This window comes from Desarmillaria tabescens (assembly GCF_030435595.1).
Source record: "Desarmillaria tabescens strain CCBAS 213 chromosome Unknown EV420scaffold_80, whole genome shotgun sequence".
NCBI lineage: Eukaryota > Fungi > Basidiomycota > Agaricomycetes > Agaricales > Physalacriaceae > Desarmillaria > Desarmillaria tabescens.
The window spans coordinates 32,720-45,472 of record NW_026848379.1 but is presented as its reverse complement, the minus strand read 5'-3'; the positions used below and the strand labels follow the sequence as shown (position 1 = coordinate 45,472).

Below are 12,753 nucleotides of genomic sequence, written 5' to 3'. Positions count from 1 at the left end.
TAAGACAGATGGCGACAACAAGGTTGATAGGAGTATCATGAATTGTAAAGGTAGATCGTGTATCGAGAAAGGGAAATGAATGACATGGTGGCCGTTGGATGAAAATATTGCAGATGTTTGTCATTAGCCGCCCGGCGCAGCGGCCCTCATGATCCGCACAGCCACCACCGGGTTTCTTAAGACTACGTGCTCATTGACGCGACGATGATGCTAAACAACGCTTCTTCCAAGCATGATGGTGAGCTGAAATATTCATATTTATTTTAATCAGTTGCAGAAATAATGAAATCCTGCCCGCCACGTTCTCATCCACTATTATTTGTATTACTTCCCTAGTTGGCTGCTCCTCTCTGCCATCAACCTGCGGCAATACTATTTTTCTCTAGTAGACACGAAAAATTTCGTGCCTCTTTCATATGTCTGTCACAATGTACTTTTTTTTGAGCTCTCTTGGGCTCATTAGCTCCACTCCTCTTGTCGCAATCATGCTAGTGAACGTTCAATTCTCAGGTCCCTCACACTTCCGGAAATGAATGGAACCATGGAAGTGCGTACCTCCGTTGTGCATAATAATTTCTTCGAATGCATGGATACAAACTGAAACGTAAATATTCGTGATCATCTTTTCCTTTTCCAGCTCTCCTTCTAATGTTTCAAAGGCGTAGTCTCTCCGAGAGGGCAGACAAAAGGAGCGGCAACAAACGAAAGTAAGTTGAAAGAGTACACCGTGACAGCCTTATTAAAGAGCTGCGAGATTTCTGCGAAAGCAGTCACATACACCAAAGAAATCCCGTATAATCGCAGCTCGACAGCAGTGTGAGAAGACTAGAAGCTGTGAGGAGGGAATAATAGAAAAAATAGTGGTCCAGAATGTGACGGGCGAAGGTTCAGCACTGCGGCAATGGCATAAACGAAATATTGATAGTCCAGTCAGTTTTTACGCTTAAATGACGCGTCTTTTAGCACCATCGGGCCGTCGCGTCAATGAACGCAGTCCTAATGCAACTGACAGTGGCTGTGCAATTCACGCCGCGTCGGTGCCGGCCAATGGCAAACATCAACAATCTTTCATCCAACAGCCATCACGTTGCCCGTCTCCCGTCCTCGACTCATGATCGACGCCTCCAATTCACGATACTCTTTTTGGCATTGTTTTCATGGCACATTTTGAGCGGCAAGAGCCTGGCCATTCGTGCGGGCTGGGACGAAGGATGGTGGGAAGAGACACGAAGATTGGCGGCCGTGTCAGATAGCGACGGAGAATACATTGGAAGGCTCAAGGTACGACCCGCTATCCAATTATGCTGAGCCTCTAACTGAGTAAGCTCTCTTAGGCGTATAGCGATGTTGAGAGTCACTCTGATGGAAGGGTGCATACGGGTCCAAGAATGGTGTGGCACTCGTATTTCCGTCCAAGTTCGAAATTTTTCAGTTTACCGAACTTGCATAGTATTATGACGCGTCGCGTAATCGTCGTGTGAACGGGCGCATAGTGCTAAGTAACCCGTCGGTTGCTGTGCAATTCACCAGGCGCGCCGGTGCCGGCCAGTGACAAACATCCGCAGTCCCTTCATTCAACGATCCTCATGTCGTTCATTTCCCTTCCTCGAATCCCGTCTACTTTTCTGATTCGTGATATTCTTCTCGACCTTGTCATCGTGGCCTACCTTGAACAGCAAGAGCACGGCTACTCTCGGACGGATTCAGTTGGAGGGGACACGGCCAGAGCTGAAGGCGGGCGGTTATGTCAGATAGCGACGGAGAATCGTGCTCTTCCTCGATACCCTACGATTGGAAGGCTCAAGGTACGACACACAAATAAGCTATGCTGTGCCTGCAACTTGGTAATTGGCCTTGGGTGCATACCAATGACGTGAGTCGGTTGAGCGCAATTTGGATCAAGGATGTAGACAAGTCCGAGCAGCAGTACGTCTGTTACCCCAAAGGATCGTTTCTTTCTATTGACATCCATGCAGTGTTGCCTGTCAGTCAGATCTTGTATCTCTACCACAAAGGCGGAACATGTTGGGACTGCAAGTCATGGCACACGTTATGAAGATTCAGCTCGCAATCCATGTCGCCACGCCGCGTTTATGCTCATCGACCTCATTCCGCTGAAAAGCACCCTGCTTGTACGGATAAAGAAAACAAAAGGAGGAATACTTACTCTAATGTGTTGCTAGCTAGTTCTGGTGAGTACATTTCCGTTGAATCTGTACTTGAAAAGTCTCCCATATGGTGACAGTATCAAATACTACGGAAAGCGTCACGGTTTCCCTCTTCCTATCAGAACGTTCTTGTCCGTCCACAGCGGATATCGTTATTCTGACCTTGACGTGATATCCGATACGCATCTTCCCCGTTATATTCATATTCTTTGGTTCATTTACAAAGGACAATACAGGTGCTCTTACGTCTCTCTTGATTGTATTGTCACTGGATCTACGGAAGACCACGCCTGGGAACGCTCAGTTCTCACCTGCTGGTGACACACAGGCAAAGGGCTTTCGAAAGTCCCGGAGGCCCTAGAAGGATTTCATTTAGTGATCAGTGCGTGTGCTTCTAGGTCATGATTGTGATATTCTGAAACCGTAACAGGTGAATTACCATCGTCCGCATCGAGCGCTGAGCACTCCAGTTTCATCGTGACGGATAACGAGGATTGGGTTCCTGGTCGCGTTGTCATGGCCACGCGCCTTTTCAAGGTATCGTTTTCTTTCATTATGCCGGGTCGTCCGCTGAGTGGTTTATCTAGGATCGTGATATGTCCAGTGCAATGAGTGTCCTGAACACCAGGGAGATCGTTAGAATGAAACCAGGTACGCCTGTCGTGTAAAGATGTGTCTCTTGCTTACCAAACTTTATCCAGAATTCTGTCGCTTCCATCTCATTGGTAGAATGTGCAAATATACACTGCGTTGCGATCAGCTATGTGCATTTCTCCTGTCATTTCGGCAAGCGCAAAATGAAGATAGGTGCAATCCAAGAGGCCGCAAGCTGGTGTCGTGTCTTGAAGGCTGCGTCCAAGGCAACACTGCAGCTGCAGACGACTCAACAGAAAGGTAGCAGAAAAACGAAACATGACACACCTAGGCGCCCAAGGCTGTTATCCTCAAGATAACATTCCGACAGCGTATCCTTCACGTCTGATTGGGATGCCGAAGTGTCATCCTGTAATGAACTTGCAACTAGAAGATAAACGAGCGACGAGAGAATGTAAGCTCACGGTGCTCATTTGACCGGCGTGGCGGGTAAGTAGAAACGGAGCTCATGGCAAGAGAAAGAAAAGTATTCGGGGACCAGCAGCTATCGGAACCAACAAATGCCGACAACCGAGTCGGGAATCCTGCCGCCCGGGCCGCAGGCTAATCGCGCTCTTTGTCTTGACTGTCATGGCTTCGTGAACTCTGGGGATATTTTCTCCGCCATATATTCTTTCTCCCTTATATTTCTCCATTCTTGAAGAAATCTCTCATAGCAGTTGCGTCAATAGTCACTGTGTAATCAATGGTACGCCCATCTTTAGGATGTAAAGCGTTGTAATTCTAACAGCCCTGTCTAGATCACATATTACAGATGTGCTAGCAGCCCTTTGGCGCCGTACCGATACTCTACCATACATTTAGCACCAATATTGAATCGTGCTGTTATCTGGGTTTGGAAAGCTCTGAGATCTGAGTGCGTTATCTCAATCATACAGCGTTTGACCAATTACTAAGGAGCGGTACGAATGCCCTCTCACGCTTTCTGCTATCGACATACCAATCTTTAGAACTTCGAAACCCACCCAAGGAGAAGCATCGAGGAAGCCAGAACACGATCAAAGTTGGACTTGAGCGCTTGCTCCGGCCGGCAACATAGAATCAAACTCTGACACGTCTTTTTGCATGTATGCTCCCTTTCCGTTGAGAAGTTAAGTCGCTCTCGTATTCGTTTGCCACGCATGCATTTCTCCAGTTTTTAAACCCCTTTTGTCGTATAGTTGTGTGACGTAAGAATCAGGAAAGGGGGGGGGGAGGGGTAAGATTATTAGGTCCAGAGGGTATGACGTTCCGAGTGTGACGTTGAGCTTCTCCAATAATCCCACGACACCGAGGTCGATTCAGGGAGTGTCGGCAAGACTCGATGGTACGACAAGCATTCTGCCAGTGTACGATCGTTTCTCAAGTACTGGAATACTTGATTCGTCGATACCAGTCTCAGCGAGGCAGGAGAGTGACCTCCGGGAGCTTCTCATAATTAGGGTCTACCAGCTCACACTGCGACGAGTCAATCCTTGTGTTTCTGTTTACATGCCGCGAACTTACATAGTTCTGGTGCTCCATCTGTGCTGCATATATTAAGATTTGATTTGGAGACCCTTGTCATGGCAGACTGAGTGTATGAAGCAATGAGGCAACACAATAATACATACAAAACATCATGTCTATTCCACGTACTTCCTCAATCTTAGGAGGGTGATGGGGTTTCAGAGGTATTCACATGGTGGGAAGAAGCAAGGATTGCGGACGAGTGGTACAATGTGCTACACTTACTCATACCAACAACGCATTCTTAATACCACATAGCCGCTCACTCAAGAATAACCTTGCTCGTTGAGTCAATCTGGACAGTTACACCTGAAGCGTATAGGAAGGCTAACACATGGCTCAATACCTTTATACCGAATAGTTTTGATACTGAAAAATCGTGACATATGGATTATTCCAAAATTATAGCTGTCTGTTAGGCATGCGAAACAAGGCTGCCATACGTTAGGAACCTGACGCACGCGTACATCGAGACCACGTCCTACAATGCTGTTATCCCAGTGTATTGATAGGTGCCAGGCGCCATCGTGACAACCCCAAACATGGCCGTGAAAAGATGGTCAGAATAACATCCAAAAATCCCGAGTTGGCACAAGTGAGGAGGCGAGATGTCGTATACTCCCAGGCCATAAAAGTGCTTCTCGCAAAATGTTTCTGAACTAGACCAAGAATGGACTATAATTAGATTGACGCCAGACACATTATACAGTTATTTACCGGTCATTGCAACACCATGGTTCAATGAAACATTTAGCCTCTTGCTCTCCCTCTGTTCATCCTTCATCATCAACTTGTATTACATTGCTAATGTGTATTGTATCTTCATGTTCTGCAGTGATTCTTTATATGTGATGTGAATAATATTCTGAGAAATTGAGGCTTCTGTTCTAAAAATATCTATTTTCTCACAAACTCAAAATCTGTCCCAGCAACGTGTGTCCTCCATCTCATTGTAATCACCCACAAAGGCCTCAACAATGTTGATGACCTTCTGAAGAACCTGTATGACAAGTTTGAGACCAGACAGCCATTATCTGAGGAGTCTAGGGCATAAATAAAAGTGCAGTTCTGTCAAGCCATTGCCTTTGATGGACAGTCTGACAGTCCAATGTGCCTATTATTTCCCCGTTGCCTCCGAATTTTATTTTTCCTCTTGCTCAATTTTTTACTATGCCTGAACGTGCTAAATCAAACTCAAAAAAGTGCCAGATTGCTCGCAAATGCCATGACCAGCTAATGGAAAAGGCAGTCATTGCTTACAAGAATGAGCTTGCCAAATTACCCGGTGCTCCTCGGAAAGGTGCAAGAAAAATCTGCAAAGATTTCGAGGCTGTATATCAGAGGGAGACTGGAAAGGAGATCTCACTTTCTTATAGCACTCTTATCCGCCTAGCCAATGGTGGCAAAATGAAGGCACAATCAAACGCAATGAAGAGCCATCTTTTCCCTGCCGAGGCCGACAATATTGTTGATTTTGTTCTGGCTGTAGCCTCCGAAGGCTTCCCTCTCAGCCACCGACATCTAAAGGAACACATCGATGAAGTATTACAAGCACGACTTGGTCCTGAATTTCCCGGTGTTGGAAAACAGTTCACACAACGCTTTGTCGAGAAGCATTCCGACCGCTTGAAGACGGCATGGTCAATGCCACTCGAAAATAAATGGGGCCGTGCCGTGAACCATACAAACAATGATGCATGGTTTGAATTGCTGGGAGAGGAGTTGAAAGGTGTTGACGAGGACTGCATATATGCAGTTGATGAGATTGGCATCCAGCCATCAGGCGGACAGAGAGAGAGGGTGATTGGTGGACAGAAAGGCAGACGTCAATATCAGCAGCGTGATGGTAGTCGCGAGAACACCACCATTCTCATAACTATTTGTGCTGATGGCACTTCGACCACACCGGCTGTAATCTTCAAGGGACAGGCATACCAAGTCAAATGGCAGCAGGACAATCCCGCCAACGCATCGTGAGTACAAATGAATACATGTTCCTCCTACATATATTAATAGCATTGATAGTCTGGGCTACTCTAAAAAAGGCTGGACCGACGGAGAAATTGGCATCGAATAGATCAAGGATTTTGATCGCCAAACGTCGAGGAAAGCAAATGGCTGTTGCCGCCTCTTACTAGTTGATGGACACAATAGTCATTACACCAGGGGGTTTCTGCAATATGCACGCACTCACAATATCCATGTCCTTTGCTACCCATCTCACATGACACACGTATACCAAGAGCTCGATGTGGTCATATTCAGTCCACTGAAGCTATACTGGAGTGACGAAAGGGATACCTGGGAAAGGGAGAGAGGGGAGAAGGTTGATAAGAGGAACTTTCTGACAGTTTACGGAAAAGCTCACCTCCATGCTCTCACACCCGTGAATATCAAGGCGGCATTCAGAAAGACACAGGCGTATGTCCATTCAACCCGAACATTCTTCCTGAAGAGTCCTTTGCTCCGAGCTGAACCACGTCTTGCGAAAGTCACCTCCCAGTTCCACCTGCCACACCGGTACGCACTGTTGCGAAGCTGCTGCAAAAATTAAGCATCAAGGAAAGCATTGAAGAGGCTGAAGAACCCACTGGTGCCATCGATCATGATACAACTCAAGAATCTCTGCCGGCTTCCTTCGATGAGACATTGAAAGAGCTAAACGAAACGTCACTTGTGTACCTCATCTCCAATGACATTCCACCCCCAAACTCACCACTTGATCTCCGAGCTCGTTCTCTTATCGCAACGTCACACTGTCTTGATGGTGTTCATCCACAAACCGCAACAGAGCTAGAGCTCCTGGCTTCACTACGAGAGGTCCAGGCTGAAGCAGAGGCATTGCGACAGTGCCTGGTGTCCATGCAGGCAGCTAACGTGCTAAATGAGATGTACTGCAAAGTGCTGAGGACCCATCTGGCAAATTACGATAAGAAGAAGCAACAGGCGAAGAAATCTGGAATGCTAGTGGGGGATGGACTGCTATGGTTGTTGTCAAGTGACATGTTCTATGAGCTTGTTTGTGACCATGAAGAGAGGCAGAGGGTGGTGGAGCAAGAGAAGCGAGCTCGTAAAGCTGCTAGGGAAGCTAGATCTGAAGCTCTAGAGGTCTGGAAAAAGCAGGATGAAAAGAGAAAGCAAGCAAACAAGATGAAAACAGCACTTTACCAGACAGCATTGAAGAGATGGCAGGAGCAGAAGGCAGAGGCAAGGTCCAGGGGGGAAAAGTTCACATTAAAGAGACCTGTGAGGGGCCCACTAGCTGGTCCTATACCCAAGCCAGCAGCTACAGCAGTGGAGGATGACAACAACGACGGAGAAGGGGGATCTGATAGTGATCAGAGCGACTCCGAGTAGCTGACCAATGATGCCTGGGTACGTGGGCCGGACCGTTTCAATGACTCAAAATGGTCTAGAATACCCATGCCACAATAATGCTGCAAAAACAGACTTGTACCTGCACCTTCGAGCATCCTTTCTTTACTGTATCTTGTTGTTGCATAGCATTACATATTTCTACATTCAAATATAGCCATAATTCCAAACCAATTGGAACTTACAGCGAATATTCAATTTTGCTGTTTCATTGACCGGTAAATAACTGTACAAAACTTCTAATTGATGTGTTTCCAGGGTGATGAAAAATTCCACATGACACATTCATTTCATGCCTGTATTTGCTGATAATGACTCCTTGTGTGGCTTCAAAGTACTTGCCGTATAACAGAAGTCGACTTTGCATCTTTAATATTCTGCCTTCAACTGCTTCGACGTATTCCATGTCTGTGCTGACGTACGGGATAATTCACTATGCTCTGTATCCATTGGGACCATGTCAACCTTCAGATGTAATTATAGGATGTCACTGTCCTACCCTTGACAGAAATTAAGATGGATATGTCCGACACCTAGTAATACGGCATGGGAATCAATGAAGACACGAATAATGTACATGGCAGACAGTTCCACATGAAAGTAGTGCACAAAACGACTCCTTCGTTATCAATTGCACCATATAGACCGGTTAGTACCGAGGTGGAGCTTTACAAGGCGCCTACTGGTTCAGTTCTGTCTGCGGTCAAGCTTATTGGAATTTGAGCAGGTAGCTAATCTTCCAAGACGAAAATCCACTTCTTGTGAACCCGAAGCTCTGGAGCATTCAATTGCTGCATCAAGAGGTGGATTATTCGACAAGAAAGTGGTCCGAGGTTGAAGGACGGCGCGATCACCATTATGACTGCCTCATTGAATTCTGGATCAACGGAGGTAATCCACACAATTGTAATAAGGCAAGAGGTGCCGATGAAATGTTCAGAACCAGGTTTGAAGCTGCCAGTGCTGCTGATGGATCGAGCAACGGCTAGGGTTTACAAGATCTTAGATCCTGTCGGACGTTCCCAACTTCCCATGCGTAACTGCGTCTACGAGTTTAGCACGTATGACCACATCGGATACAGACCTCATATTCCCCTGGATTTATTGAGAAATACTCAATCGCAGGATATTTCACATGAGTGACCTGTAAAGAGGATTTGTTGGAATACTGGAATGTCGATGTCAGGGGGAAAAAAAAGTAAGGTAAGGGACTCTGCATACTCATGACAACAACGAGGCCCAATAGATTCACCTCCCTGAAGTTCCAGGAGAGCTTTATCAAGGCACAGCAGTAATCGATGCGACTCCAACTGTAAACATGTAACACATTGTGAAACCAAGTTCTAGATTTGAATCCGAACCTATCAGAAATGAGATCCATGTTATCATTCAAACGGAGGAGATGACGTTGAGGAACAAGCTGCGAAGAAGGGATACGGAAATGCTTTGTCATTCATTGGAACAGATCACAATGAGCAAATTATTTATTCTTGTATCGCATCACGGTGACACATGTCGAAGATGTGCCAGCTGCACGTGGCAATCCGGCAATCGGATTAGAGTTGAAGCCATGCAAGAACCTTCGTGTCTCTTCTCCTCAAGTCGTTCGTTCGTCTGCTCACTCAGCAATGAGTCAGACATGGACACTGGTAGGTAGTAGTATATTCTAGAAGTACATACCTTGTAGTATATATACCAGGGATCTTAGCCCCCAATATTCATTGCTTTAGTACCTCCTAACTTAATCTCTCTCATAATGGTCGAGTCTCGCAGTTTACCACTGCGTTTAACACTTTCATTACATCCTATTCTACAACAACACAGAAATTAACATGCCAGAAGGTTGTGTTTAATTACAGTGTATGGCTGGAACTCGGAGTGAGCGAGGTAACACGACGTTTGATATGCCTACAGAGCGTACACACTTGAAAAAGGCATGTAAAATTCAATTTTACAACATTACAAGTTGTATCTCTACCTACACTAGTAAGAAAAGACAAGAAACCGGGAAGTAACCAGCGCAGTAAACCATTGGGACTTAGCCATACAATATCTACGCTTCAGGTGACGAGCCAGTGACCCGATGACTCAGCCTGAGTAACTGAAGGACCAGGCGGGTCGACGCACATGGTACCAGCCGACCCGGCATCACGGCACTGATGGCCGCCGGATGGCATCGGTCCGAAAGTAAGAATAACAAAATAAAGAATGATCATGTACAGCTTTACTTACCTGGCAGCTTCCCTAGTCTCTCAGGTGAACGGTTGGCCTGCCAGGTAGATGATAAACAAGAACCGTAACACCAGGGGCTCTGCCCCGGTACAGGTAAAACTTAGTATCATGAGCCAGGACACCAGGTTGCGGCACAAGATCATGATCGGGTTCACCTGGGAACCGGGATATGAGCTCATATCTGTCAGGAAGTGAGCTCATATCCACCCGGCTCCATCAGCAAGCGCAGTAATAGTACCTGGAAAGATTGGAAATATAGATAGGGTAGAATAGTATAAATATGGTCCATGTAACTAGTGGGAGGTTAGGTTTCTGGCCCCCAGAACGCTACCAAGCAAATTAGTACGGGTTTTGGTTAAGAGCTTCGAGTCCTAGACTCACCTGGAATAGTATTTAGTGACCTGGTCACGTTTTGTGTGCAAGAACCATTCAGAAAGCAGTCAGTGCTGAAAGATACAGAAAGACAGTCAGAAGTACAGTCCAGAATCCATGTTAGTACCAGTAAAACTGCAACCAGGCAGACAGTATCAGTTCAGACACTGCACCAGGCAGTTAGTACGCATTCAGGAAACTGCACCAGGCAGCCCGTTGGTATCAGATTGTGTTCGGTAACACAGAAAGTTCAGATTTGTGTCGTTTCAGACTATTGCAATCAAACAAATTATATTCATTGTCAACCCGGAACTAGTATCCACAGTACAAGTATCGACCTGGTGTAACTTACCCCTTCGAACCGTAATTATTGAGTGTGTTAGGGTGTGTGTGTGTGTAGCACTTCACCTTCCTTAGCATAGTTAGTACCTTTCATGTTGGGCCGTAGAAGTATGCACTATTCATGATTCCGGATGTCAGATGGCGAGCTATAGGATACTGCAATGCAAGAAGGGGCTCACCAGAGAGGACGCATGCATGCCCTGTAAATAAATGGTGGCTGAGAATGTGACGGGGGGAGTTTCAGCATTTCGGCAGGTGCTAAGCGAAATTTTAATATGGATAGTTTATTTAGTCTTCACATTCAAATGACGTGTCGTTCAGTGTCATCGTCACGTCAATGAGCACGTAGTCCCAAAACAACCAAGGGTGGCTGTGCAATTCACGAGGGCCACCAAGCCAGTGCCGGCGAAGGACTTTTCATCTAACAGCCACCATATTGCCCATCTCCTGTCCTCAGCTCATGATCTACCTTCCCAATTCATGATAATCTTCTCAACCTTGTAGTCGTAGTCATGGTCCATCTTGAGCATGAGGAGCCTGGCTATTCGTGCTGCCCAGGATGAAGATGGTTGGCTTGCTGAGCCAAGGATGGATGTAGAATTATCTTGCTCATTGACGGCCTAACCCTTGTGCAAATCAGATAAGCTGAGTCTTGAAATGAGTAAATGTTCCTAGGTGTATACCAATAATGCGAGTCACCTGAGCGCAGTATTGGAGTTACTGTGGCTGTACGAGCCAATGGAATCAACTGGCTCCCTACCCATTACTTACTGTACCTGTAGTCTTCCTTTCTTTACCGTTTACCTCCACGTCGACGTATATAGGCTAAACGAGTTGTTCTTTTCGTTCCCTCCCATCCTCGAATCTCAACATGCAGTCTGGTGGAAGGATGTATATAAGAGTAAGCAGTCTGCAGTGCGTCGGATGCCCCAGAAGATTTTTATATTTCAACTGATATCCATACAACGTTGTCTATCACAGTCAGACCTTTACTTCGACCTCAAAGGCAGAAGATGGCTGAACTGCCATCATGGCCACCCACAACCGTTTCCCGGTGCTATGGCAATTCGTGAAGATTCTGCTCACAATCCATGCCAATAGGCTACCCATTGTTAGATGGAACAAGGTACGCCTGTCATTCAGGAATATGTCTATCCTTTACTGACGTTATCCAGGATTCTTTCGTTTTCATCTCATCGGCAGAATTTCAAGGTACTAATATTAATAGTCAATAATGCGGACGCTTGATTGGGAGAGAGTTGAAGAAAGTGCCTGTTTTCTTTGCCTGAGCTAGTGGGAGGCGATTATGATTGGAACCTGATTTCCCAGCATAAGCTCGGATTTGATGAACTTGAGGATTCTCAGGCTATTCTACGCGCATATCAATTTTGCTGTTGGCAGGAAGTCATCGATCATCCCAGAAAGAACCGATATCCGTGATAGGTTTTGGTGTTATTAGTTTTTCCAAGTCCTATATGTATATATAGATATTGGTCATTACTGTACCTGACCAGGTGACAAATCAGAGGGAGAACTGAATCAGGTAGGAATTTATGGGCTTTCCCCTCGCTTTTGGGCAAGTTCAAGTAGTACACATTTGTCATGTACTTCTTCTGTATATACTCAGAAATAATCAGCCTCTGAGAGTACTAAATGACCTTAATAGAGCCAACACATTCCGACACGATCGACCAATTTCTTAATTGGGTTGCCTTTTTCAGTCACTCAAAACTTTCGCACACCTCTCATGCAGTCCCATCCCATTATTGGCTTCAAAAGAATATACGAATATCATTGAAGATACAATATAAATTATCTCTGCAACTTGAATCACTCTCAATGCTCATAATTCAGCTCAAGGACATGAAACAATGCTTCCTGTCCCAAATAGAGCATGATCTCATTACAGTACAATGCAAGGTCAATTCTGGTCAAAACATGGGCATGGCTGGGGCTGCCAAGGATAATTTTGGGGACTATAGATCATAAACTGACATAAACCTATTTTTCCGGATTTATTTGGTCCCAATCTGGCCACATATAGTCTGGATTTTCTTTTGGTGTGCAAATTTGGCACTATCCTCTTTCTGTCTCTCTACCTGCTTGCACACATAGACCCAAC

At 45.7% G+C, this 12,753-nt stretch overlaps 1 protein-coding gene across 1 annotated transcript; it reads left to right on the top strand.

The window, feature by feature from the left end:
• Nucleotides 1-2,074: 2,074 nt before the first annotated feature.
• EV420DRAFT_1650662 (uncharacterized protein) lies at nucleotides 2,075-2,836 on the top strand (the record flags this gene model as incomplete). Its single annotated transcript, XM_060478485.1, has 5 exons — nucleotides 2,075-2,132; nucleotides 2,184-2,192; nucleotides 2,497-2,550; nucleotides 2,599-2,705; nucleotides 2,756-2,836. 5 exons carry the CDS (start codon nucleotides 2,075-2,077, stop codon nucleotides 2,834-2,836), a joined length of 309 nt encoding a protein of 102 aa, XP_060323436.1.
• Nucleotides 2,837-12,753: the final 9,917 nt, after the last annotated feature.